Source organism: Hyla sarda, chromosome 9 (assembly GCF_029499605.1).
Source record: "Hyla sarda isolate aHylSar1 chromosome 9, aHylSar1.hap1, whole genome shotgun sequence".
Lineage (NCBI taxonomy): Eukaryota > Metazoa > Chordata > Amphibia > Anura > Hylidae > Hyla > Hyla sarda.
In genome coordinates this window covers 82,007,130-82,032,839 of record NC_079197.1, presented here as the reverse complement: position 1 = coordinate 82,032,839, position 25,710 = coordinate 82,007,130, and the positions used below count along the sequence as shown (strand labels likewise).

The window sequence follows — 25,710 nt, the reverse complement described above, 5'->3', positions numbered from 1 at the left end:
AAAAACGATATCGGTCGATCCCTAATATCTACTAATGTTCCCACATAAATGTTGGTGGATTTGAGCTCTGGAACAGCTCAGAGCAGTTTTTTTATTTTTTATTAGGGAAGTCGTATGGAAAAACTAGTGAATATCATGGAAAAATACATTTTGGGGGAAAAAAACCCACAAAGAAAACTACACGTCACTCTTAGTAAATGAGGGTCGATGCCTGCATGTGAGTATGGTTGACTAGTAAGTTTTTTTTTTTCTTTTGCACTTCTTAGTAAAATGGTGAGGCCAGCATTGAATTGACTTTTAATTTGTATATTACTTTATTCCGCATTATTTTTTCCGATGGCTTAAAATTTTTTGTAAATTTGACATCTCTAGTTGGACCCCCAATCAGATATTACATAGGCAATTAGTTATAATCTTGAGAAAATGACCACAGTGATCAGATGACCACAGTGAAACGGAATGTGAGTGGATCAATAAGCCACAGCATATTCCACACAGATTTCTTTCACAGCAGGATGGAAGATATATGATCCATTCACAAAGAGAAAATTCTGTTGGATTTCCTTAGATGATCTACGCCCTCGAGAATTGGTACCTAAGGTCTACAGATATCTGCCACAAACATAAGCACCGACCCATAGACAGACTGCAGATTCCACCATAAGATTAAAAGGGCCAGACCAAAACTTTTTTTTTATATATCAACTGGCTCCGGAAAGTTAAACAGATTTGTAAATTACTTCTATTAAAAAATCTTAATCCTTCCAATAGTTATTAGCTTCTGAAGTTGAGTTGCTGTTTTCTGTCTAACTGCTCTCTGATGACTCACGTCCCGGGAGCTGTGCAGTTCCTATGGGGATATTCTCCCATCATGCACAGCTCCCGGGATGTGACATCATCATTGAGCCGTCAGACAGAAAACTTCAGAAGCTAATAACTATTGGAAGAATTAAGATTTTTTAATAGAAGTAATTTACAAATCTTGGTATACTTGATAGAAGAATGAAAAGTCAGCACTCACCGGTATTTCCAGTTCAGCAAGATTTATTGCACATAAAACACCGGTGTCGCCTCTCTGTGATACCCCCCTGGTTACCATCTGCCGTCCTCCCTTTGATATGTATCAGGCTGTGAGTATGTGCAATAAATCTTGCTGAACTGGAAATACCAGTGAGTGCCGACTTTTCATTCTTCTATCAAGTATACCAAGGTTACGTCTTCTTTGTCTGAGCACCCCCTTGTCCACTGCTGCAACAGCGACTCAGTGTCCACCCGCTATAGGTACAGAAGTAAGCAGTGCCGAACAACTTGTATATATAATTTACAAATCTGTTTAACTTTCCAGAGCCAGTTGATTGATATATATATATATATATATATATATATATATATATATATATATATATATAAAAAAGGTTTTGCCTTGAATACCCCTTTAACATGTTTGAACTTCCACCGGACTCCAATTCCTTGTTGGGAAGTTTCGCTACAGAACTTCTGACAGGGGAACTAAGCAGCAGAGTCCTATCTAAATTATTGGGAGGCTATTACAAGCAGAATTTTCTTGTGGAAATTCTGTCTGGAATATCCGTAGTGTGAACAGGGCCATTGTGTGAAGTTTTATCACAGCACATGGTGATCTAATTAGACTGCTTGGGCTGGAATTTACCCAGGTGAACTCAGACTTATCAGTGGGCAGAGGTCAGTTTCCCTAGATGCAGTTTTAAAGGGGTACTCCACTGGAAAAAAAATTAAAAATTAAAAAAATGTAATCAACTGGTGCCAGAATGTTAAACAGATTTGTAAATTACTTCTATAAAAAATCTTAATCCTTCCAGTACTTATCAGCTGCTGTATGATCCACAGGAAGTTCTTTTGTTTTTTGAATTTCCTTTGTCTGACCACAGTGTTCTCTGCTGACACCTCTGTCCATTTTAGGAACTGTCCAGAGTAGCAGCAAATCCCCATAGAAAATATATCCTGCTCTGGACAGTTCCTGACATGGACAGTTGTGTCAGCAGAGAGCACTGTGGTCAGAAAGAAAGGAAATTCAAAAAGAAAAGAACTTCCTGTGGATAATACAGCAGTACCCGGCCCAAGTAACTTTCTGGGCTTGCCTCAGGCGCAAAAGGAGCTAGCTACAGCTCTGGGTATGGGCAGAAAAGACAAACAAACTGAATACCTAGATTGCTATTTAAAGTGTACACAAGGGGGGGGGGGGGGGATTTATCAAAACCTGCAGAGGAAAAGTTGACCAGTTGCCCATAACAACCAATCAGACTGGTTCTTTCATTTTTAAAAAGGCCTGTGGAAAATGAATGAGGCAGTCCGATTGGTTGCTATGTGCCACTAGTCACCTTTTCCTTTACACAGGTTTTGATAAATCTCCCCAATATACTTTGGTCAAAAGTCGTCAAGACCCACCAACTTCCATAGGACTGGACAACTGTCTAATGTGTATGTGGGGTCTCCTGAAAAATAAGCTATGGCCAGATAGTTATACTATGCATATAAGCACTATACAGATGTACTGCAGTATAGTATAACAGAGATCACAAGGAAAAAATATCAAATCAAATGTTTTTCAATAAAATTTAAAAAAAATTAAAAAAAATAGAAAAAAAACTAATAGAAAAAAAAACATAATAGTTATCACCATGTTTGTAATGACTTTCACTATAAAACAATTTATCCTGCACAGTGAACTTTGTAAATACAAAAAAAACAGCAAAAAAAAGATGCAAGAACCGCTAATTTTAATCCATTTCACCCGCACTAAACAGTATATGTATTTTGGCTTTAGTATCTGTGAACTGGCTGTCAGTTTTCCTTTAAAAGGGGTACTCCACTGGCCAGCATTCGTAACATGTACAGTGGGGATCAAAAGTTTGGGCACCCCAGGTAAAAATTTGTATTAATGTGCATAAAGAAGCCAAGGAAAGATGGAAAGATCTCCAAAAGGTATCAAATTACAGATTAGACATTCTTATAATATGTCAACAAAAGTTTGATTTTATTTCCATCATTTACACTTTCAAAATAACAGAAAGCAAAAAAAATGGTGTCTGCATGCTTAACAGTTGGACAGAGGTTCTTTTCATTAAATTCTGTTCCCCTTCTTCTCCCAACATACCTTTGGTCATTCCGGCCAAAAAGTTTAATTTTATCCTCATCAGCCCACAGAACTTGTTTCCAAAATGCATCAGGCTTGTCTATATGTTCATTTGCAAAGTTGAAATGCAGATTTTTGTAGTGAGGACGTAGAAGAGGTTTTCTTCTGATGACTCTTCCATGAAGACCAAGTATCTCTTTATAGTGGAATAGTGTAACACAACTCCAGTGTCTGCCAGATCTTTCAGGAGGGATTGTGCAGTCAAACGTGGGTTTTGAATGGTTTTTCTCACAATCTTGCGAGCTGTTCTGTCTGATATTTTTCTTGGTCTTCCAGATCTTGCTTTAACTTCCACTGTTCCTGGTGACTGACATTTCTTAATTACATTCCGAACAGAGGATATTGACATCTGAAAACGTTTTGCTATCTTCTTATAGCCTTCTCCAGCTTTGTGAGCGTCGACTATTTTCAGTTTCAGATTTCTAGACAACTGCTTAGAAGAACCCATGGTGCTGATTGTTGGGGCAAGGTCAGATGAGTCTGGGCATTTAAAACCTTTGAGATTGACATCACCTGGTCTTCCCAGATGATGATTGAGAACAATCCATGACACTGGCAGGTCTCAGCTTTGCAAAGAGGGCAATGCATGCTATAAATTCTGCAGGGTGCCCAAACTTTTGCAGACGCCATTCTTTTGTTTTCTGTTATTTTGAAAGTGTAAATGATGGAAATAAAATCTAACTTTTGTTGACATATTATAAGAATGTCTAATCTGTAATTTGATGCCTTTTGGACATTTTTCCATCTTCCCTTGGCTTCTTTATGCACATTAATACAAATTTTTACCTGGGGTGCCCAAGCTTTTGATCCCCACTGTAGTCCTGAACACTGTGGGGGTCGGCGGCGCCCCCTCAATGTAAGTCTATAGGATGGGGGGCGTGGCATTAGTCACGCTTCCTCCAATAGACTTGCAGTGAGGGGGCGTGGTGTTATGTCATGAGGGGCGTTTCCGACCCCCTGCAGTGCGCACACAGTGTTCGGAACTAAATGTTCCAAACATTTGCCAGTGGAGTACCCCTTTAATGTGTCAGAGGAAGTGGTCAGGCCTGGGTCACCTGACTTCCTGTGAACTACAGGATGACATCACCTACCAGACCCTTCCTGCTAGCTCTCTTTCTATGGAATCGGTTGATAGATAGATATATTTATATATACACACACACACACACACACACATATGCCTCAGGAGAGACATCTAACTACTAATATATATTAGTTAGACGTCTCTCCTGAGGCTGTGTTCACATGTGTTTTTTTCTGCATACTCTTCTTTAAAGGCTTTCTTTAAAGGCTTAAAATGTTCACTAAACACCTGCATTGTGATTATAAGTCAAATCACGTTCACCTCATAAAAATATCTCTTCTTCTTTGAAGAAAATGTATCAAAACTTAACATAATGTGAACTGAACTCAGCCAGCTTATAAAGTAAATCTGTTAGTTCTGTGGTAATAAAACTGCTGACCGCTCTAAATAGCCACTGGGAAGGAGAGAGCACACACACCTTTGTTCTTGATCATGCACATTCCATGACCGAGAAAATAACATTTTAACCCCTTAACCCCTTAAGGACTCAGCCCATTTTGGCCTTAAGGACTCAGACAATTTAATTTTTACATTTTCATTTTTTCCTCCTCGCCTTCTAAAAATCATAACTTTTATATTTTCATCCACAGACTAGTATGAGGGCTTGTTTTTTGCGTGACCAGTTGTCCTTTGTAATGACATCACTCATATCATAAAATGTATGGCGCAACAAAAACACTTTTTGTGGGGAAATTAAAACGAAAAACGCAATTTTGCTAATTTTGGAAGGTTTTGTTTTCACGCCGTACAATTTATGGTAAAAATGACGTGTGTTCTTTATTCTTAGGGTCAATACGATTAAAATGATGCCCATTATTATATACTTTTATAATATTGTTGCGCTTAAAAAAAATCACAAACTTTTTAACCAAATTAGTACGTTTATAATCCCTTTATTTTGATGACCTCTAACTTTTTTATTTTTCCGTATAAGTGGCGGTATGGGGGCTCATTTTTTGCGCCATGATCTGTACTTTTTTTTGATACCACATTTGCATATAAAAAACTTTTAATACACTTTAATTTTTTTTTTAAATAAAATGTATTAAAAAAGTAGGAATTTTGGACTTTTTTATTTTTTTTCGTTCACGCCGTTCACCGTACGGGATCATTAACATTTTATTTTAATAGTTCGGACATTTACGCACGCGGCGATACCAAATATGTCTATAAAAAAATGTTTTTTACGCTTTTTGGGGGTAAAATAGGAAAAAACGGACGTTTTACTTTTTTATTGGGGGAGGGGATTTTTCACTTTTACTTTTAAATTTTTTAAAAATTTTTTTTTACACTTGAATAGTCCCCATAGGGGACTATTCATAGCAATACCATGATTGCTAATACTGATCTGTTCTATGTATAGGACATAGAACAGATCAGTGTTTTCGGCGATCTTCTGCTCTGGTCTGCTCGATCACAGACCAGAGCAGGAGACGCAGGGAGCCGCACGGAGGAATGAGAGGGGACCTCTGTGCGGCGTTATGAATGATCGGATCCCCGCAGCAGCGCTGCGGGCGATCCGATCGTTCATTTAAATCGCGAACTCCCGCAGATGCCGGGATCTGTATTGATCCCGGCACCTGAGGGGTTAATGGCGGACGCCCACGAGATCGCGGGCGTCGGCCATTGCCGGCGGGTCCCTGGCTGCGATCAGCAGCCGGGATCAGCCGCGCATGACACGGGCATCGCTCCGATGCCCGCGGTTATGCTTAGGACGTAAATGTACGTCCTGGTGCGTTAAGTACCACCTCACCAAGACGTACATTTACGTCCTGCGTCCTTAAGGGGTTAAGAACCAGGCCAATTTTATTTTTGTGTTTTCATTTTTTCTTCCTCGTCTTCTAATATCCATAACTTTTACATTTCCATCCACAGACCCATATGAGGGCTTGTTTTTTGCGTAACTAATTGTACTTTGTAATGACATATCTCATTATAGCATAAAATGCACAGCAAACTCCCTCCAAAAAATTATTAATGAGGAAATTTTAATTAAAACCACAATTTTGCTCATTTTGGAAAGGTTTTGTTTTCACACTGTACACTTTACAGTAAAAAAACAAAACAAAAAATGTTTTCTATATTCTGTGGGTCAAAACGATTAAAACTATACCCATATTTACATACTTTTCTATTATTGTACTGCTTTTAAAAAAATAAACTTTTTCTACAAAATCAATTTTTTCGTATATGCGGCTGTGTAAGGGATCATTTTTTGCACCATGATCTGTACTTTTATTTATACCCACATTTGCATCTATGAAACTTTTAAATCACTTTTTATAATTTTTTCTTTTTTGGGGGGAATAAACTGTGACAAAAGCAGCAATTTTGGACTTTTAAATTTTTTTATATTTATGCCGTTCATCGTTAACGGGATAATTAACATTATATTTTGATAGTTCGGACATTTAACCCCTTAAGGACCAAGCTTTTTTTTTATCCGTTTTTGCACTTTATTTTTTTCAATATTGCACCTAAAAATCCATGACTGCTTATTTTTTGCACCACCAATTCTAATTAAAGAAAAAATGCCATTTTGTAAATTTTGGGGAATTCTGTTTCTACGCAGTAGATTTTTCAGTAAAAAATAACACCTTCTCTTTATTCTGTAGGTCCATACGATTAAAGGGGTACTCCGGTGAAAACCTTTTTTCTTTTAAATTAACTGGTGGCAGAAGGTTAAACATATTTGTAAATTATTAATCCTTCCTGTACTTATTAGCTGCTGAATACTACAGAGGAAATTCTTTTCTTTTTGGAATGCTCTCTGATGACATCACGAGCACAGTTCTCTCTGCTGACATTGTTATAATAATAATGCTTTATTTATTGTTGTCCTTAGTGGGATTTGAACCCAAGTCCCCAGCGCTGCAAGGCAGCAGTGCTAACCACTGAGCCACCATGCTGCCCTTAGCATACATCTGCTATGCATCTTGTATGCATGGTTGCTAAAATGGACAGAGATGTCAGCAGAGAGCACTGTGCTCGTGATGTTATCAGTGTTCCAAAAAGAAAGGAATTTCCTCTGTAGCATTCAGCAGCTAATAAGTACTGGAAGGATTAAGATTTTTTAATAGAAGTAATTTACAAATATGTTTAACTTTCTGCCACCGGTTGATTTAAAAGAAAAAAGTTTTTAGTGGTACCATAATTGTATTGATCAGACTTTTTGATCACTTTTTATTCATTTTTTCATGATATAAAAAAGGGACCAAAAATATGCTATATTGGAAATTTTTTGCACGTACACCATTCACCGTGCGGTTTAATTAACAATATTTTTTTATAATTCTGACATTTCCGCATGCGGCAATATCACATGTTTATTTTTATTTACACTTTTTTTTAAATGGGAAAAGAGGGTTGGTTCAAACTTTTATTAGGGAAGGGGTTAAATGATCTTAACTTTTTATTTATTTACTTTTTTTTGCAGTGTTATAGCTCCCATAGGGGGCTATAACACTGCACACACTGATCTTTTACATTGATCTTTATTATCCCATAGGATAACATAGATCAGTGATTCTGCCTGGACCTCAGGCACTGAGCAGTCATTCGGTGATCGGACACCAGGAGGAAGGTAAGGGGACCCTCCTCATGTCCTACAGCTGTTCGGGAAGCCGCAATTTCGCCGCAGCGATCCCGAACAGCCTCCTGAGCTAATAGGCAGCAGATTAGTTTCACTTTAGAAGCGGCGATCAACTTTGAACGCCGCATCTAAAGGGTTAATAGCGCGCGGCTCCGCGAATAGTGCCGTGCGCTATTAGCCATGGGTCCCGGCCGTTGCTAGGTGCGGGCTCGACCCGCTATGATGCGGGGCCACTCCATGACCCCTGCGTTATAGTAAGGGAGATGACTCAGGATGTACCGGTACGTCCTTGGTCCTTAAGGGATAAAGCATGCGGTAAAACCAAATATGTTTGTTTGTTTATTAATTTTTTTTTTTTATGAGAAAAAAGAGGGACAATTTACATTTTAATTGGGGGAGGGGATTTTTTACATTTGACCCATGACGCAAGCACCGTTCCGATGCTCGTGGTCATGTACTGGGCGTAAATGTACGTCCTGTTGCATGAAGTACCTCCGCACCAGGACGTTCATTTATGTCCGTAGTCGTTAAGGGATTAAAGGAAAACAGTCATCTGTTCACACACACACTAGTACACTTATATAGTTATAGTGGTGGGTGAACAGGAAATCGATGAGGGGTTAATTGGTTAAATACGTACCTGCACTTTGGAAATCTGTATCTGCGAAGATCTTCCTCTATCTTCAGTGAATTGTGCGCTGGAGGCGGGTCCACTGGGTCAATATGAATATTCATTTTCGCGGGTCATGTGAACGCAGCGCCGACTGAAGGCTCACGTGACCCACGAATATTCAAACTGAGCCGGTGGACTCACCTCCAGCGCACAATTCACTTAAGATGGAGGAAGATCTTCGTAGGGACAGATCTCCGGACTGCAGGTGCATATTTAACCCCTTAACCACCGGAGGTTTTTCCGTTTTTGCATTTTCGTTTTTTGCTCCTTGCCTTTAAAAAATCATAACTCTTTCAAATTTGCACCTAAAAATCCATTTGATGGCTTATTTTTTGCGCCACCAATTCTACTTTGTAATGACGTCAGTCATTTTGCCCAAAAATCTATGGTGAAGCGGGAAAAAAAATCATTGTGCGACAAAATTGAAAAAAAAACGCTGTTTTGTAACTTTTGGGGGCTTCCGTTTCTACGTAGTACATTTTTCGGTAAAAATGACACCTGATATGTATTCTGTAGGTCCATACGATTAAAATGATACCCTACTTATATAGGTTTGATTTTGTCGGACTTCTGGAAAAAATCATAACTACATGCAGGAAAATTAATAAGTTTAAAATTGTCATCTTCTGACCCATATAACTTTTTTATTTTTCCGTGTATGGGGCGGTATGAGCACTCATTTTTTGCGCCGTGATCTGAAGTTTTTAACGGTACCATTTTTGCATTGATAGGACTTATTGATCACTTTTTATTCATTTTTAAATGATATAAAAAGTGACCAAAAATGAACTATTTTGGACTTTGAAATTTTTTTGCGCGCACGCCATTGACCGAGCGGTTTAATTAATGATATATTTTTATAATTCGGACATTTCCGCACGCGGTGATACCACATATGTTTATTTTTATTTTTATTTACACTGTTTTTTTTTTTAATTGGAAAAGGGGGGTGATTCAAACTTTTAATAGGGGAGGGGTTAAATGATCTTTATTCACTTTTTTTTTTCACTTTTTTTTGCAGTGTTATAGGTCCCATAGGGACCTTTAACACTGCACACACTGATCTTCTATGTTGATCACTGGTTTCTCATAAGAAACCAGTGATCAACGATTCTGCCGGATGACTGCTCATGCCTGGATCTCAGGCACTGAGCAGTCATTCGGCGATCGGACAGCGAGGAAAGCCGGAAGGGGCCCTCCCGCTGTCCTGTCAGCTGTTCGGGATGCCGCGATTAGCCGCGGCTATCCCGAACAGCCCGACTGAGCTAGCCGGCAACTTTCAATTTTAGCCGCGCGGCTCAGCTTTGAGCGCGCGGCTAAAGGGTTAATAGCGCGCGGCGCCGCGATCGGCGCTGCACGCTATTAGAGGCGGGTCCCGGCTTCACTATCACTATACTGTGTAACCCCGCGTTATATCAGAAGAGCAGGACCAAGGACGTACCGGTACGTCCTTGGTCCTTAAGGGGTTAAGGACGCAGGACGTAAATGTACGTCCTGGTGAGGTGGTACTTAACGCACCAGGACGTACATTTAAGTCCTAAGCATAACCGCGGGCATCGGAGCGATGCCCGTGTCATGCGCGGCTGATCCCGGCTGCTGATTGCAGCCAGGGACCCGCCGGCAATGGCCGACGCCCGCGATCTCGCGGGCGTCCGCCATTAACCCCTCAGGTGCCGGGATCAATACAGATCCCGGCATCTGCGGGAGTTCGCCATTTAAATGAACGATCGGATCGCCCGCAGCGCTGCTGCGGGGATCCGATCATTCATAACGCCGCACGGAGGTCCCCTCTCCTTCCTCCGTGCGGCTCCCGGCGTCTCCTGCTCTGGTCTGTGATCGAGCAGACCAGAGCAGGAGATGACCGATAATACTGATCTGTTCTATGTCCTATACATAGAACAGATCAGTATTAGCAATCATGGTATTGCTATGAATAGTCCCCTATGGGGACTATTCAAGTGTAAAAAAAAAAGTAAAAAAATGTAAAAGTAAAAGTTAAAAAAAAGTGAAAAATCCCCTCCCCCAATAAAAAAGTAAAACGTCCATTTTTTCCTATTTTACCCCCAAAAAGCGTAAAAAACATTTTTTATAGACATATTTGGTATCGCCGCGTGCGTAAATGTTCGAACTATTAAAATAAAATGTTAATGATCCCGTACGGTTAACGGCGTGAACGAAAAAAAATAGAAAAAGTCCAAAATTCCTACTTTTTTAATACATTTTATTAAAAAAAAATATATATAAAAAATGTATTAAAAGTTTTTTATATGCAAATGTGGTATCAAAAAAAAGTACAGATCATGGCGCAAAAAATGAGCCCCCATACCGCCGCTTATATGGAAAAATAAAAAAGTTAGAGGTCATCAAAATAAAGGGATTATAAACATACTAATTTGGTTAAAAAGTTTGTGATTTTTTTTAAGCGCAACAATAATATAAAAGTATATAATAATGGGTATCATTTTAATCGTATTGACCCTCAGAATAAAGAACACACGTCATTTTTACCATAAATTGTACGGCGTGAAAACGAAACCTTCCAAAATTAGCAAAATTGCGTTTTTCGTTTTAATTTCCCCACAAAAATAGTGTTTTTTGGTTGCGCCATACATTTTATGATATAATGAGTGATGTCATTACAAAGGACAACTGGTCGCGCAAAAAACAAGCCCTCATACTAGTCTGTGGATGAAAATATAAAAGAGTTATGATTTTTAGAAGGCGAGGAGGAAAAAATTAAAACGTAAAAATTAAATTGTCTGAGTCCTTAAGGCCAAAATGGGCTGAGTCCTTAAGGGGTTAATCCATTAACCCCTGATCGATGTCCTGTTCACCCACACTATAACCCAGAATATTGGGTTTAGTGTGGGTGAACAGATGACTGTTTTCCTTTAAAGATGATATGCGGCAAAAATCTTTTAACTCATCCTGTGCCCGGGCTGCAAAAAAAACAAACAAACTTGAAGTCACCTTCCTACGGTCCCCTGTTGCAGAGATACCGGCGTCCCGATCCTCCATCACTGCTCTGCTCAGTGCTTCTTAGGCTTGAAACGTTAGAGCGCTGTCAGTGTATCACCGGCCACAGCAATGTCCCGGCTCCTTACATGAACGTGTGCTTAGTCGATCATCGGCCGAGGCGGGACAGCGCTGTGATGTTCCCAACCCAAGAAGCACGGAGCAGAGCAGAAACGGAGGAGGAATGGGACACCGGTAGGAAGGTGAGTTATTTAAAGTTTTTTTATTTTATATATTTGCAGCTAAAAGAGTTAAAAGATTTTCACCTCATATCTACTTTAATGTCCCAGCCACAGCTGCTGAACAATCTTAGAGGCTCTTTTCCTGAGTTCTCTGTAATAGAAGTGTCCCTGCCTTTCCCCAATGATTGACAGCTCTATCATTCAGTCAAAAAATAGCCAGGCCACTGATTAGTTGTTGCAGCCATGACAAATCAGTCTATGAAGTTGCTATCAGAGTATTTAGCAAGGAACTTAAAAAGGGTAGTGCAGCCAAAATGAACTTATCCTCTATCCACAGGAGTAGCTGATCTTCAAAACGGGGCCCTGTTTCTCTAATAGACAAGCATGTGTTTTCTACCACTAGACGGCACACGCTCCATTCATTTATATACACTGCTCAAAAAAAATAATTAAGGAAACACTAAGATAACACATCCTAGATCTGAATGAACTAATCGTATGAAATACCTTTGTCTTTACATAGTTGAATGTGCTGACAACAAAATCACACAAAAATTATCAATGGAAATAAATTTATCAACCCATGGAGGTCTGGATATGGAGGCACACTCAAAATCAAAGTGGAAAACCACACTACATGCTGATCCAACTTTATGTAATGTCCTTAAAACAAGTCAAAATGAGGATCAGTAGTGTTTGTGGCCTCCACGTGCCCGTATGACCTCCCTACAATGCCTGGGCATGCTTCTGATGAGGTGGCAGATGGTCTCCTGAGGGATGTCCTCCCAAACCTGGACTAAAGCATCTGCCAACTCGAGGACAGTCTGTGGTGCAACGTGGCGTTGGTGGATGGAGCGAGACATGATGTCCCAGATGTGCTCAATCAGATTCAGGTTTGGGGAACATGCGGGCCAGTCCATAGCATCAATGCCTTCCTCTTGCAGTAACTGCTGACACACTCCAGCCACATGAGGTCTAGTATTGTCTTGCAATAGGAGGAACCCAGGGCCAACCGCACCAGCATATGGTCTCACAAGGGGTCTGAGAATCTCATCACGGTACCTAATGGCAGTCAAGCTACCTCTGGCAAGCACATGGAGGGCTGTGCGGCCCCCCAAAGAAGTGCCACCCCACACCATTACTGACCCACCGCCAAACCGGTCATGCTGGAGGATGTTGCAGGCAGCAGAATGTCCTCAAAGGCGTCTCCAGACTCTGTCAAGTCTGTCACATGTGCTCAGTGTGAACCTGCTTTCATTTGTGAAGAGCACAGGGCGCCAGTGGCAAATTTGCCAATCTTGGTGTTTTCTGGAAAATGCCAAATGTCCTGCACAACCCCCACCTGTGGACGTCAGGCCCTCAGAGTCTGTTTCTGACCGTTTAGTGGACACATGCACATTTGTGGCCTGCTGAAGGCCATTATGCAGGGCTCTGGCAGTGCTCCTCCTTGCACAAAGGTGGAGGTAGCGGTCATGCTGCTGGGTTGTTGCCCTCCTACAGCCTCCTCCACATCTCTTGATATACTGGCCTGTTTTCTGGAAGCGCCTCCATGCTCTGGACACTATGCTGACAGACACAGCAAACCTTCTTGCCAATTGGGTGTCTTGCTAATTGGCTATAATTTCCACCTGTTCCATTTGCACAACAGCATGTGAAATTGATTGTCAATCAGTGTTGCTTCCTGAGTGGACAGTGTGATTTCACAGAAGTGTTATTGACTTGGCGTTACATTGTGTTTAAGTGTTCAATTTTTTTGAGCAGTGTAGGAGTGCCAATGATGCCCGAGTGCTGGACACGGGTCTCTTTGGAGCTCCCATAGAAATCAATGGAGCGTGTGCTGTCTGCAGCACACGCTCCTCACTCAGAGCTGGGTCCTGATCCGTAGATCACGGGGTTCCAGTGGTAGGAGCCTCCGTGATCTGCTACTTATCCCCTATCCTGTAATAGGGAATAAGTTAATTTTAGCTGCAGTACCTATTTAAGATTTTACCGGGGGAACTTTAGCACCAGCAGCCCAAGTAGATGACTAGGTGCAGTGATCAATTTCCACACCATCAGCCAGAAGAAACAGAGAAAATGTAAGCAGCAGTAAGAAATTATTTTAATGATGAAGTAATAAGTCCAAAATTGAAGTTTTTTTAAATTATTTTTAAATTTATTTTAATTATAACATTTTATTCCAAAAAAAGTTGATAAAAATAAAATGTATTAATCCCTTAAAGGGGTATTCCGCCCCTAGACATTCTATCCCCTATCCAAAGGAAAGGGGATAAGATGTCAGATCGCTGCGGTGCCGCTGCTGGGGAGCCCTGGGATCCCCACTGCGGCACCGCGCTATCATTACAGCACAGAGCGAGTTCGCTCTGCACGTAATGATGGCCGGTACAGGGGCCGGAGCATCGTTACGTCACGGCCCGCCCCTTTCAATACAAGTCTATGGGAGGGGGCGTGGCGGTCGTCACGCCCCCTCCCATAGACTTGCATTAAGGGGACGGGCCGTGATGTCACGAGGGGCGGAGCCATGACGTCACGCTGCTCCGTCCCACGTATTGCCCGTCATTACGCACAGAGCGAACTCGCTCTGTGCTGTAATGATAGCGCGGTGCCGCAGCGGGGATCCCGGGGGTCCCCAGCAGCGGGACCGCGGCGATCTGACATTTTATCCCCTATCCTTTGGATAGGGTATAAAATGTCTAGGGGCAGAATACCCCTTTAAGGACTCAGGGTTTTTCCATTTTAATTATTTCCTCATCACCTTCTAAAAATCATAACGCTTTAAATTTTGCACCTGAAATTCCATATTATGGCTTATTTTTTGTGCCACCAATTCTACTTTGCAGTGACATTAGTAATTTTACTAAAAAAATCCACAGTGAAACGGAAAAAAAATAATAATTGTGCGACAAAATTGAAGAAAAAACTAAATTTTGTAATTTTGGGGGCTTCTGTTTCTACGCAGTGCATTTTTCGGTAAAAATGACACCTTATCTTTATTCTGTAGGTCCATACAATTAAAATGATACCCTACTTATATAGGTTTGATTTTGTCGTACTTCTGAAAAAAATCATAACTACATGCAGGAAAATTAATATGTTTAAAATTGTCATCTTCTAACCCCTATAACTTTTTCCGCATACGGGGCGGTATGAGGGCTCATTTTTTGCGCCGTGATCTGAAGTTTTTATCGCTACTATTTTTGTATTGATTGGACTTTTTGATTGATTTTTATTCATTTTTTCATGATCTAAAAAGTGACCAAAAATACGCTATATTGGACTATGGAATTTTTTTTTTTTTTTTTTTTTTACACATACGCCATCAATCGTGCGGTTTAAATAATATGTTTTTATAGTTCGGACATTTCCGCACGAGGCAATACCACATATGTTTATTTACAGTCTTTTTTTTTTTTAAATGGGAAAAGGGGGGGGGGGGGAGGGGTGATTCTTACTTTTATTAGGGAAGGTGTTAAATGATCTTAATTTTTTTTCACACTTATTTTTTTGCAGGGTTATAGCCCCCTCTAGTGGCTATAGCACTGCACACACTGATCTTATACACAGATCACCCCCATGGATTAACATGGAGATGATCAGTGTTATCGGGGGTCGATTGCTCAAGCCTGGATTTCGGACTCGACAGAGGCAGGAAAGGCACCCTCCATTGCGATTTCACCGCGATAGTCCCGGTCAGCCCAACTGAGCTGCCGGGAGTGTATTTTTGTTACTTTAGATGTGGCGATCAACTTTGAACGCCGCGTCTAAAGGGTTAATAGCACCCGGTACAATGATTGGTGCCGCACGCTATTAGTCCAGGGTGCCGGCTTTCATTAGCCATTAGGACCGACCCGCAATGACTGCGTGACCCGCGTTATATACTGGGACCGAGCACAGGGCGTACAGGTACACCCTGCGTCCTTATGAGGTTAAAAGTTTTATATATGCAAATATGGTATAAATAAAAAGTACAGATCACGGAGCAAAAAAATGAGCCCTCATACCGCCGCTGATACAGAAAAATGAAAAACCTATAGGTCTTTAAAATAGGGGGATTTTAAACGTACTAATTTGGTTAAAAAGTTTGCGATTTTTTTTTTAGCGCAACAGTAATAGAAAAGTGTGTTATCATGGGTATCATTTTAATCGTATTGACCCAAAGAATAAAGAACATGTAATTTTTAATGTGAATTATACGGCATGAAAACTAAACCTTCCAAAATGTGCAAAATTGCTGTTTTCTTTTTCATTTCCCCACACAAATAGTATTTTTTTGGTTGCTCCATACATTTAATGGTAAAGTGAGTGATGGCATTACAACGGACAACTGGTCGCGCAAAAAACAAGCCCTCATACTAGTCTGTGGATGAAAATATAAGAGTTATGATTTTTTTTTGAAGGCGAGGAGGAAAAAACTAAAAAAGGTAAAAATAAAATTGTCTGACTCATTAAGTGGTTACTGCTGTCTATTGTTCCCTGTTATCAGCCAATTGAGGTTGGGTAGAGTTCTCCAATAGGATGTGTGCCCGGCGGCCACTAGGGGGCCTCAGCTGTGTACAGGCCGCCCTTACATGTCAAGCTTGTCCCTTCCAGTAACCTCTTCCCTATCTCCCCGGCTGACACCATGCTCCTGCCCCGCTCACCTGGCTCTGCTGTCTCGTCCGGGACCTGCTCGCCTTGAACCTCTGCTCCCCTGGATACCAGGAGCTGAGCGCCCGCCTGAGCTGCCATAGTGACAGCGGTTTCCTCTGGGACACACTAAGGACCATGAGCAGCGCCATGTCCTGGGTCACGGGGTCCGCAGCAAGACTGGAAGACTTTCAATCCTCCAAAACCATAGAGACAGTTTCCAGAGTGTACAGGCATGACAGGAAGCCGGGCACACACAGGCAGAGCCCCGCCCCCTGTCACTGGTTGTGTATATGTACGCTATCATTGTATGAAGCCTGCCGCACGGCCGAGCGCAGCATCACGGGGCTCTCCAGGCACATCACATGCAGCCGCCCGCATGACTTTAGCCATATAGTTTATCCGAGAATCTGATTTGTGATGTGCGGGGCGGGCTATGCGTATGATTGACGGGAGTGATGGCCAACCGGGATGGAGGAAGAGCATCCTCGCGAGAGCGGCTTGTGTCAGTAGCAGTAGAGCACGCTGCCTGCCAGGTGCCGTGTGAGGCCGGAGTGTATGGAAGACATGCCGGGCGAGCAGCAGCCGCCGGAGGTCACACACCGACATATACGATTTGTGGATGGCAGCGGGAGCAGTAACGAGACCGATAAAGAAAGCGAAGGCAGCGGGAGTCCGGATGTGGATGTGCCCGATGATCCGCAGCAGCTGGTGGGACCTCAGCTCAAGCTGCTGCCCATGAATGACCAGATCCGGGAACTGCAGACCATCATCCGGGACAGGTGAGGGCGCCGCTGGCTGACATGGCGATGTGCAGTGCCCTCTTTCCTGTATGGTGCGTACATCACATGGTATAGGGGATGCCCCTGTAGTATCATTAAGAAGGCAGAGTGGGCACATGGGGGCGCTGCCATGACATCCTCTCTTGGGCCAGTACCTGCTGCCTGGCAGCCCATGTGTAAGGTATGTGCTGGGTAGGCACAGTGAGGTGGCAAGAATACCAGTGTTTTCCAACCAGGGTGCCTTCAGCTGTTGCAAAACTACAACTCCCAGCATGCCCGGACAGCCGCTGGCTGTCCGGGCATGCTGGGAGTTGTAGTTTTGCATCTACTAGAAGCACAAAGGTTGGAAAACTGCCATATACAGATACCTGTGGGTGAGGCAGGGGCAAACGTGGGGGGTCTTGTACCCCGGGTGCGCTGGCATCAGTGCCATGTCAGGGTATATACAGACAGGGCCAAAGACATTGAATAAAGTAAAATGACCCCTAGAGGGCGCAGTGAGCTCCAGCCAGTTATTCCTGGGTCAGCTCTGATTTCACATGGAGTCACTGACCACACTGTTCCCGACACATTGTCACGACGCGTCCCGTGTAACAGCTGCTGCCCCCGCTTCTAGAAGATGATGGTAACCTTGTATTAACTAGTCGTAGGACAATATCCCACAGGAGCCCATGTAAGAGGACATCTGGGGTGTATGGCACTATGACGTGGTCTATGGGGCACATACAGGATGGTTTATCATGATGGTTTTCCTTCTTTGCAGGACCACAAGTCGAGGAGATTTTGTGTTTTCGGCTGACCGCTTGGTACGTATTTGTTTTGTCACTTACAGACCTGTATAGGACCCTCCAGCACTGTTCACACTTATCAGGAGATAAATGAATGTTTCCATTATGGGGAATATCAGGTTGTGGAACTCCTATGCCAGTAGTGAGGTGACCACTAGAGATGAGCGAAATCACAGTAAATTTGATTCATCACAAACTTCTCGGCTCGGCAGTTGATGACTTATCCTGCGTAAATTAGTTCAGCTTTCAGGTGCTCCGGTGGGCTGGAAAAGGTGGATACAGTCCTAGGAGACTCTTTCCTAGGACTGTATCCACCTTTTCCAGCCCACCGGAGCACCTGAAAGCTGAACTAATTTACGCAGGAAAAGTCATTAACTGCCGAGCCGAGAAGTTTGTGACGAATCGAATTTACTGTAAGTTCACTCATCTCTAGTGACCACACTAGATCGCCCTGCTCTTGTGGGCACCTTCAGTGTTAGGCTGGGTTCACTCCACGTCTTTGCAATACAGTTCCCGTCTGATGAAAATAGTGCTGGGCAGTATACCGGTTCATACTGTCCCCACATCATGTCACCCGCAAGCGCTCCCCTGCTCATCCTCCTATGAGTTGCGGGCCGCCGGTGCTAGAAATCTTTACTGTACTACAAATAACGTTGCCCGGGCAGCAAAAATAAACGAAATAAACTACAACTCACCTGCCTACGATCCCCCGTTGGTCCAAATTCTAACCATCACCGGCCTCGCCTGCTTCCTGGGGATGGGAACATCGCAAAGCAGTCAGCCTATCACCGGCCGCAGCGATGTCCCGCCCCGGCCGATGATAGGCTGGCGGCTCTGTGACTTTCCCGTCCCAAAGAAACAGCAAGAGGTTCGCAGGACAGTGAAGATGGTACCATAGCAACGGGGGAACGTAGGCAGGTTAAAGTTTATTTTTGCATCCCGGGAAACGTTATTTGTAGTACAGTACAGATTGTTAGCACCGGCGGCCCGCAACTCATAGGAGGATGAGCAGAGGAGCGCTTGCGGGTGACATGATGTGGGGACAGCGCAGCTGATAATTCATTTGGGGGGGTTGTTGGGAGAGAAGCGGCGCTCAGGTCATATGGATGGGGGTAAAACGTGATACACGTTTTTCCTCATGCCGCCCAGCTCTAGATGAAAAACGGATTCCTCAAAAACCGGACTAAACTGTATTAAAATGTGTACAAATTTAACCTGTATAAGGTTTGAAAAATGATGTCCGGGTGCATCCGTTTTTTAAGGGGAAAAAATATATAGGTTTTTAACTTTTCACTCCATTTCACTTTGATTGAAAAAAATAAAAATAAACTTTTGGTGTGCACTGCGCATGTGCAAAGTCAAAAACCATGTAGTGCAAACCGGATGGAACCGTACGCGCATACAGATCTGTACGATTCCCATTGACTCCCATGTTTAAAAAAAAAAAAATGTACGGTTTCAATACGGGTTTTCACCTGGACCAAAAACCGTGGTAGGCTACGATTTTGTGTACGGGAAGAAAACAGACACAACCTGATGCATCTTTTGGCATACGGTTTTCAATATAGTTTCATACGGTTTTCAAATTGAGAAACGTATACGGAAACTGTATTGCAAAAAACGTGGTGTGAATGCAGCTGTAGGGCATAAGTGTATAGATTACACATCCTTTCCAAAAGCCCCATTACTGGAGCGAGGAGTATTAGGTGACAGATCTGCATAAGGGGGACTATCTATTTGGCTAGGGTTTTTGTGATCCTTATGCGGATCATAGACAAGATGGTTGGCCTCTTATAGATTTTTAATCAGCAGATGTCAGTAAAGGCTGATAATTTATATGAAATGATGGGAACTAGGAATGATTCCGCTGTTGCAGATGTTTTTCATATACTGTATAATACTGCATGTGTACTACTTGTCATGTGATGAAATCTCAGCACATATAAATAACCAAGAAGATGTGCAACAAGCTCTTTTCTCATTGGCACCAAAAGAACATATTCAACCAATCATTTCAGCACCATAGACAGCATCATTAAGAGCTTTACAGGACTATATGATTGATGGCTTATCCTAAGAATCAGATTGGTGAGCGTCTAACGCCCCTGTCGATCAGCTGACCGGAGGCTCTGGACTCCCACCCACCTTTTCGTGTTTAAAAAAAAATGTATTTATTTATTTTTTCTCCCCAGGCGCATCACTGTACATATAGCAGCATTACCAGACGTGACCCCTACCAATGTATAGTGCTGCACCACAGCCCCTATAGTCAGCTGATTGACAGTGGGCACAGAAAGTCAGACCACCACCAATCTGGTATTAATGTCCTGTCCTAAGGATATGCCATCAATATTATAGTTCTCATAATCTTCTTTAAAGGGATCTGCCAATGAGTTCAAATGATCCCTTCTCCTCAGGAGTGGCCTTGTGGGCGCTGCTGCTGCATTCCTTTTCCATGGGGGTCACAGAAGATGGCTGGATGCTGTTCTCTGATCACTTCAGCAGTTTCCATAGAGAATGAATGGACTGTGCATGTGTTACCACCTCTGCATTCTCACTGGAGACTGTTTCCTATTGTGGGGGTCCCAGTAATTTGATTTCCTGTGATCAGATGGGATAGGTAATAACTTGTATTTATGATAAGTGGAGATTATGTAGAGATTAAGAGCTTCGGGTTATTTGATGTGACTCTGAATCTTGAGAACCCCTGATATAAAGTATGCTATCACTATTGTAGGGCATGACTAGCTGCTGGATTGGGCTGCTCATGTGACCCCTGGCTTCATTCCCATTGTGTACAGTACTCGGCTCCATATACTGAACAACTTATATATGGAGCTGTATACTGTCTGTGGTATTGAATATCCTCCTCTTGTACCTTAACCTGGAATTAATATGAAAACACTTTGGTCTATATTTCATTATTGTTTTATCCTTGTAGATACGGTTAGTGGTTGAGGAAGGTTTGAATCAGCTGCCATACACAGAATGTACTGTTACTACACCTACAGGTAAGATGGTTACAGCTTAGATCTTCATACTCTGTGACTTAAAGAGATACTCCGCCCTTAGACATCTTATCCCCTATCCAATGGCATTCGTTTAGAACACTGGGTGCGGGCGGCGCAACTTTACGGCCACTCCCCTCGTAACATCACGCTACACCCTCAAATGCAAGTCTATGAGAGGGGGCGTGGCGACCGCTGTGCTGTATTTTGCTGCATATTTTCTGTTGTGTATTTTCCAACTCAACAAGTCATTGGGTAGCAAAATCAGCTGAAGAAAATATGCAGCAAAATACGGCACGTGCTACCGTAACCTTATGCACTTTTCTGATGTCTAGCCACGCCCCCTCCAATAGGCTTGCATTGCGGGGGAGGGGTGTGATGATACTCCGGCCCCTGTATAAGCCGTCATCAGGCACAGAGTGCAGAAGATGACTGGGGGGTGGGGGTCAGAGAGATCGCAGGGGTTCCCAGCAGCGGGACCCCCGCGATCAGACATCTTATCCCTTATCCTTTTGATGGAGGATAAGAGGTCTAGCCCTTTAAGGATGCCTGTAGCATGTTCAGGAGCTGGCCCTTCTCCATACCTGGCTGTTATCAGCAACTGATATTGTACGCATCGGAGTAAACTTTTTCCAGCCATATTCTATAAAAATTATGTGAAAAAAGTCAACAAAAAGACTGTCAACAAACACTAAATAAACAATATTTTTGTTTCATAGGTTACAAATATGAGGGAGTAAAGTTTGAGAAAGGGAACTGTGGAGTCAGCATTATGAGAAGTGGTAAGTATTTACATAGAGGCTGCTCATCTATATTATCAAATACTCTCCTGTTCAGGTGGGGTACTATTAAAGGGGTACTCCACTGGAAAACATTTTATTCTAAATCAACTGGTGCCAGAAAGTTAAACAGATTTGTAAATTACTTCTATTTAAAAATCTTAATTCTTCCAGTACTTATCAGCTGCTGTATGCTACAGAGGAAGTTGAGTGGTTCTTTTTTGTCTGACCACAGTGCTCTCTGCTGACACCTCTGTCCATGTCAGGAACTGTCGGGAGCAGGATAGGTTTGCTATGGGGATTTGCTCCTGTTCTGGACAGTTCCTGACATGGACATAGGTGTCAGCAGAGGGCACTGTGGCTGAAAGAAAATGCATTAAAAAAGAAAAGAACGTTTTCCGGAGCATACAGCAGCTGATAAGTACTGGACAAATTGAGATTATTTGAATAGAAGTAATTTACAAATCTGTTTAATTTCCTGGCACCAATTGATTTTAAAAATCGTTAAATAGTTTTTCACCGGAGTACCCCTTTAAGGTGAGAAAAATGTGTCATTCTGAAGTAAACTATATACCTGAATGGATGGTACCCCATGTGGATAACAGATTTATATTGTACATTCCTTAGTGACACGCTGCTATAGATGGGAGCTACAAATGAAATGTTAATTTTTACTAGAGAGAGACCAAAGCATTAGATGGGGCCAGTAAAATTGTATGGTCCTGTTACTTTGCATTTCTCTCTAATAAAGAAGCGTGTTCTATTTCACAATCTGCTGTACCCTCTACAGCAGTGGTCTTCAACCTGCGGACCTCCAGATGTTGCAAAACTACAACTCCCAGCATGCCCGGACAGCCAACGGCTGTCCGGGCATGCTGGGAGTTGTAGTTTTGCAACATCTGGAGGTCCGCAGGTTGAAGACCACTGCTATAGAGGGTTCTTAATTTTAATAATTGGAGATGGGGAGAGAAGACTGGAAGTGGAAGCTGGATCGCGCGGTCACAGAGGAGATAGGTACAAACCTGTACGGTAAGGTGCTTTATTTTTCAAAACCTGCAACGCGTTTCAATGAAAAAAACTATGGTTTTGAAATGCGTTGCATGTTTTGAAGAATAAAGCACCTTACCGTACAAGTTTGTACCTATCTCCTCTTTGACAGCGCGATCCAGCTTTCACTTCCAGTCTTCTCTCCCCGTCTCCAGTAATATCACGTCTGCTAGTCAGCGTGGGAAGTCACTGCAGTCTCCTTTGTCCATGCTCCTCTAAGCGTTGGGCCTCTCTTGCACAACCCCAGCAGGTGAGCAAGCACCACACCTGTTCACATTGTTCTGTTATCACCACCGATACCGCACAGCGAGCACTCCTCCCTTTTTTTTTTTGTATAATTATTATTAATTTTTTTTTTTTTTTTTTTTATAATTGGATTGTTTACCAATAAAATGTTGTTTTGACAAACCCAAGATAAACATATAACACTAAACACTTGTACTGTTCATGTCTTTTCTTGAGCACATTGGTCCTGATTTATCAAACAGTGAGAGAAACTGGAGAGATTTTTCCCATACCAACCAATCACAGCTCGGCTTTCATATCTTAACAAGCTCTGGTAACCTAAACGCTGACCTGTGATTGGTTGATATATATTTTATTTCTTAGGCAGATTGATAAATTAAGTAAACCAAAAAGGTGCTTCAGTTAGATGAGATTAAATAAAGCTGTACAAAGCCTGATCACTGGCAAATCTGTTCTTAAGAAAAATTTTGTTGGTGTCGACTAGAGATGAGCGAACTTACAGTAAATTCGATTCGTCACGAACATCTCGGCTCGGCAGTTGATTACTTATCCTGCGTAAATTAGTTTAGCCTCCAGGTGCTCCGGTGGGCTGGAAACGGTGGATACAGTCCTAGGAAAGAGTCTCCTAGGACTGTATCCACCTTTTCCAGCCCATCGGAGCACCTGAAAGCTGAACTAATTTATGCAGGAAAAGTCATCAGCTGCCGAGCCGAGAAGTTCGTGATGAATTGAATTTACTGTAAGTTCGCTCATCTCTAGTGTCGACAATGTCTTAATGTAAACGACCTTTAGAAGACCCCGGAAGATAAGTTAGACACATGAAACTGTAAAAGGCAACAAAAGTATTCAGAAAATTCTGAGCTATAAGAAAAACATTCCTCAAAAATGGTGTTCATGAAAGGACACCAATAAGATAACAGCTGCTATTACTAAATAACCATTGTGGCTTTAACCCCTTAAGGACTCAGCCCATTTTGGCCTTAAGGACTCAGACAATTAAATTTTTACGTTTTCATTTTTTCCTCCTCGCCTTCTAAAAATCATAACTCTTTTATATTTTCATCCACAGACTAGTATGAGGGCTTGTTTTTTGCGCGACCAGTTGTCCTTTGTAATGACATCACTCATTATATCATAAAATGTATGGCGCAACCAAAAAACACTATTTTTGTGGGGAAATTAAAACGAAAAACGCAATTTTGCTAATTTTGGAAGGTTTTGTTTTCACGCCGTACAATTTATGGTAAAAATGATGTGTGTTCTTTATTCTGAGGGTCAATACGATTAAAATGATACCCATTATTATATATTTTTATATTATTGTTGCGCTTAAAAAAAAATCACAAACTTTTTAACCAAATTAGTACGTTTATAATCCCTTTATTTTGATGACCTCTAACTTTTTTATTTTTCCGTATAAGTGGCGGTATGGGGGCTCATTTTTTGCGCCATGATCTGTACTTTTTTTTTATACCACATTTGCATATAAAAAACTTTTAATACATTTTTTATAATTTTTTTTAATAAAATGTATTAAAGTAGGAATTTTGGACTTTTTTTTTTTTCGTTCACGCCGTTCACCGTACGGGATCATTAATATTTTATTTTAATAGTTCGGACATTTACGCACGCGGCGATACCAAATATGTCTATAAAAAATGTTTTTTACGCTTTTTGGGGGTAAAATAGGAAAAAACGGACGTTTTACTTTTTTATTGGGGGAGGGGATTTTTAACTTTTTTTTTACTTTTACTTTTACATTTTTTTTTTTTTTACACTTGAATAGTCCCCATAGGGGACTATTCATAGCAATACCATGATTGCTAATACTGATCTGTTCTATGTATAGGACATAGAACAGATCAGTGTTTTCGGTCATCTTCTGCTCTGGTCTGCTCGATCACAGACCAGAGCAGGAGACGCCGGGAGCCGGACGGAGGAAGGAGAGGGGACCTCCGTCCGGCGTTCTGAATGATCGGATCCCCGCAGCAGCGCTGCGGGCGATCCGATCGTTCATTTAAATCGCGAACTGCCGCAGATGCCGGGATCTGTATTGATCCCGGCACCTGAGGGGTTAATGGCGGACGCCCGCGAGATCGCGGGCGTCGGCCATTGCCGGCGGGTCCCTGGCTGCGATCAGCAGCCGGGATCAGCCGCGCATGACACGGGCATCGCTCCGATGCCCGCGGTTATGCACAGGACGTAAATGTACGTCCTGGTGCGTTAAGTACCACCTCACCAGGACGTACATTTACGTCCTGCGTCCTTAAGGGGTTAATGTGCCCGAGACAACCCTTCATGTTCCACAATGCTTCTGGGAAAATGTGCTATGGACAGATTAAAACAAAAGTCAGACTTTAGAACAAATGAACAAGCAGTGTTTGAGGCAATAACGTTGTATTGCTAACTTCAAACCCTCAATGAGACTGTGCATGGTGAAGGAAGAAGCATGGCTTGGGTCTACTTTGCAGCTTCAGGGCCTGGCAATCATTGAGGGAACAATGAATTCAGTGGTGCACCAAAATATTGTACACCAGAATGTAAGGGCAGCAGTCCATGACCGAAAATTGCAGATCTTTGAGTTATTCCCTTGTTGCATCACCAAACACTCAACCAAATAACTTATGAGAGAAAAAATTAGTGTTTAGGAGTCCTGACCTTAACCCTCGCAAGATACTATGACCGGGAAAAGGCTGTGTACGCAAGTGATCTCAGA

At 42.2% G+C, this 25,710-nt stretch overlaps 2 protein-coding genes across 5 annotated transcripts in view; one reads left to right on the top strand and one right to left on the bottom strand.

Annotated features, from left to right (window-relative positions):
- The window catches only part of ABCB7 (ATP binding cassette subfamily B member 7), a 194,819-nt gene extending 178,320 nt beyond the window's left edge, over positions 1-16,499 (bottom strand). For both annotated transcript variants that reach the window (XM_056538294.1, XM_056538295.1), the window contains exon 1: positions 16,359-16,499. In XM_056538294.1, the coding sequence (XP_056394269.1) occupies positions 16,359-16,496 (138 nt within the window). In that variant the 5' untranslated portion in view covers positions 16,497-16,499. The remainder of the gene's footprint in view (positions 1-16,358) is intronic.
- Positions 1-25,710, top strand: part of UPRT (uracil phosphoribosyltransferase homolog) — a 44,847-nt gene that overhangs the window by 2,634 nt on the left and 16,503 nt on the right. The window contains exons 2-5 of one of the 3 annotated variants that reach the window (XM_056538299.1): positions 106-217; positions 17,890-17,932; positions 20,856-20,925; positions 21,642-21,704. In XM_056538299.1, the coding sequence (XP_056394274.1) occupies positions 198-217; positions 17,890-17,932; positions 20,856-20,925; positions 21,642-21,704 (196 nt within the window). In that variant the 5' untranslated portion in view covers positions 106-197. Of the gene's footprint in view, positions 1-105; positions 218-16,902; positions 17,180-17,889; positions 17,933-20,855; positions 20,926-21,641; positions 21,705-25,710 lie in introns of those variants that run through there. The other 2 variants (XM_056538297.1, XM_056538298.1) reach the window with 2 other exon arrangements.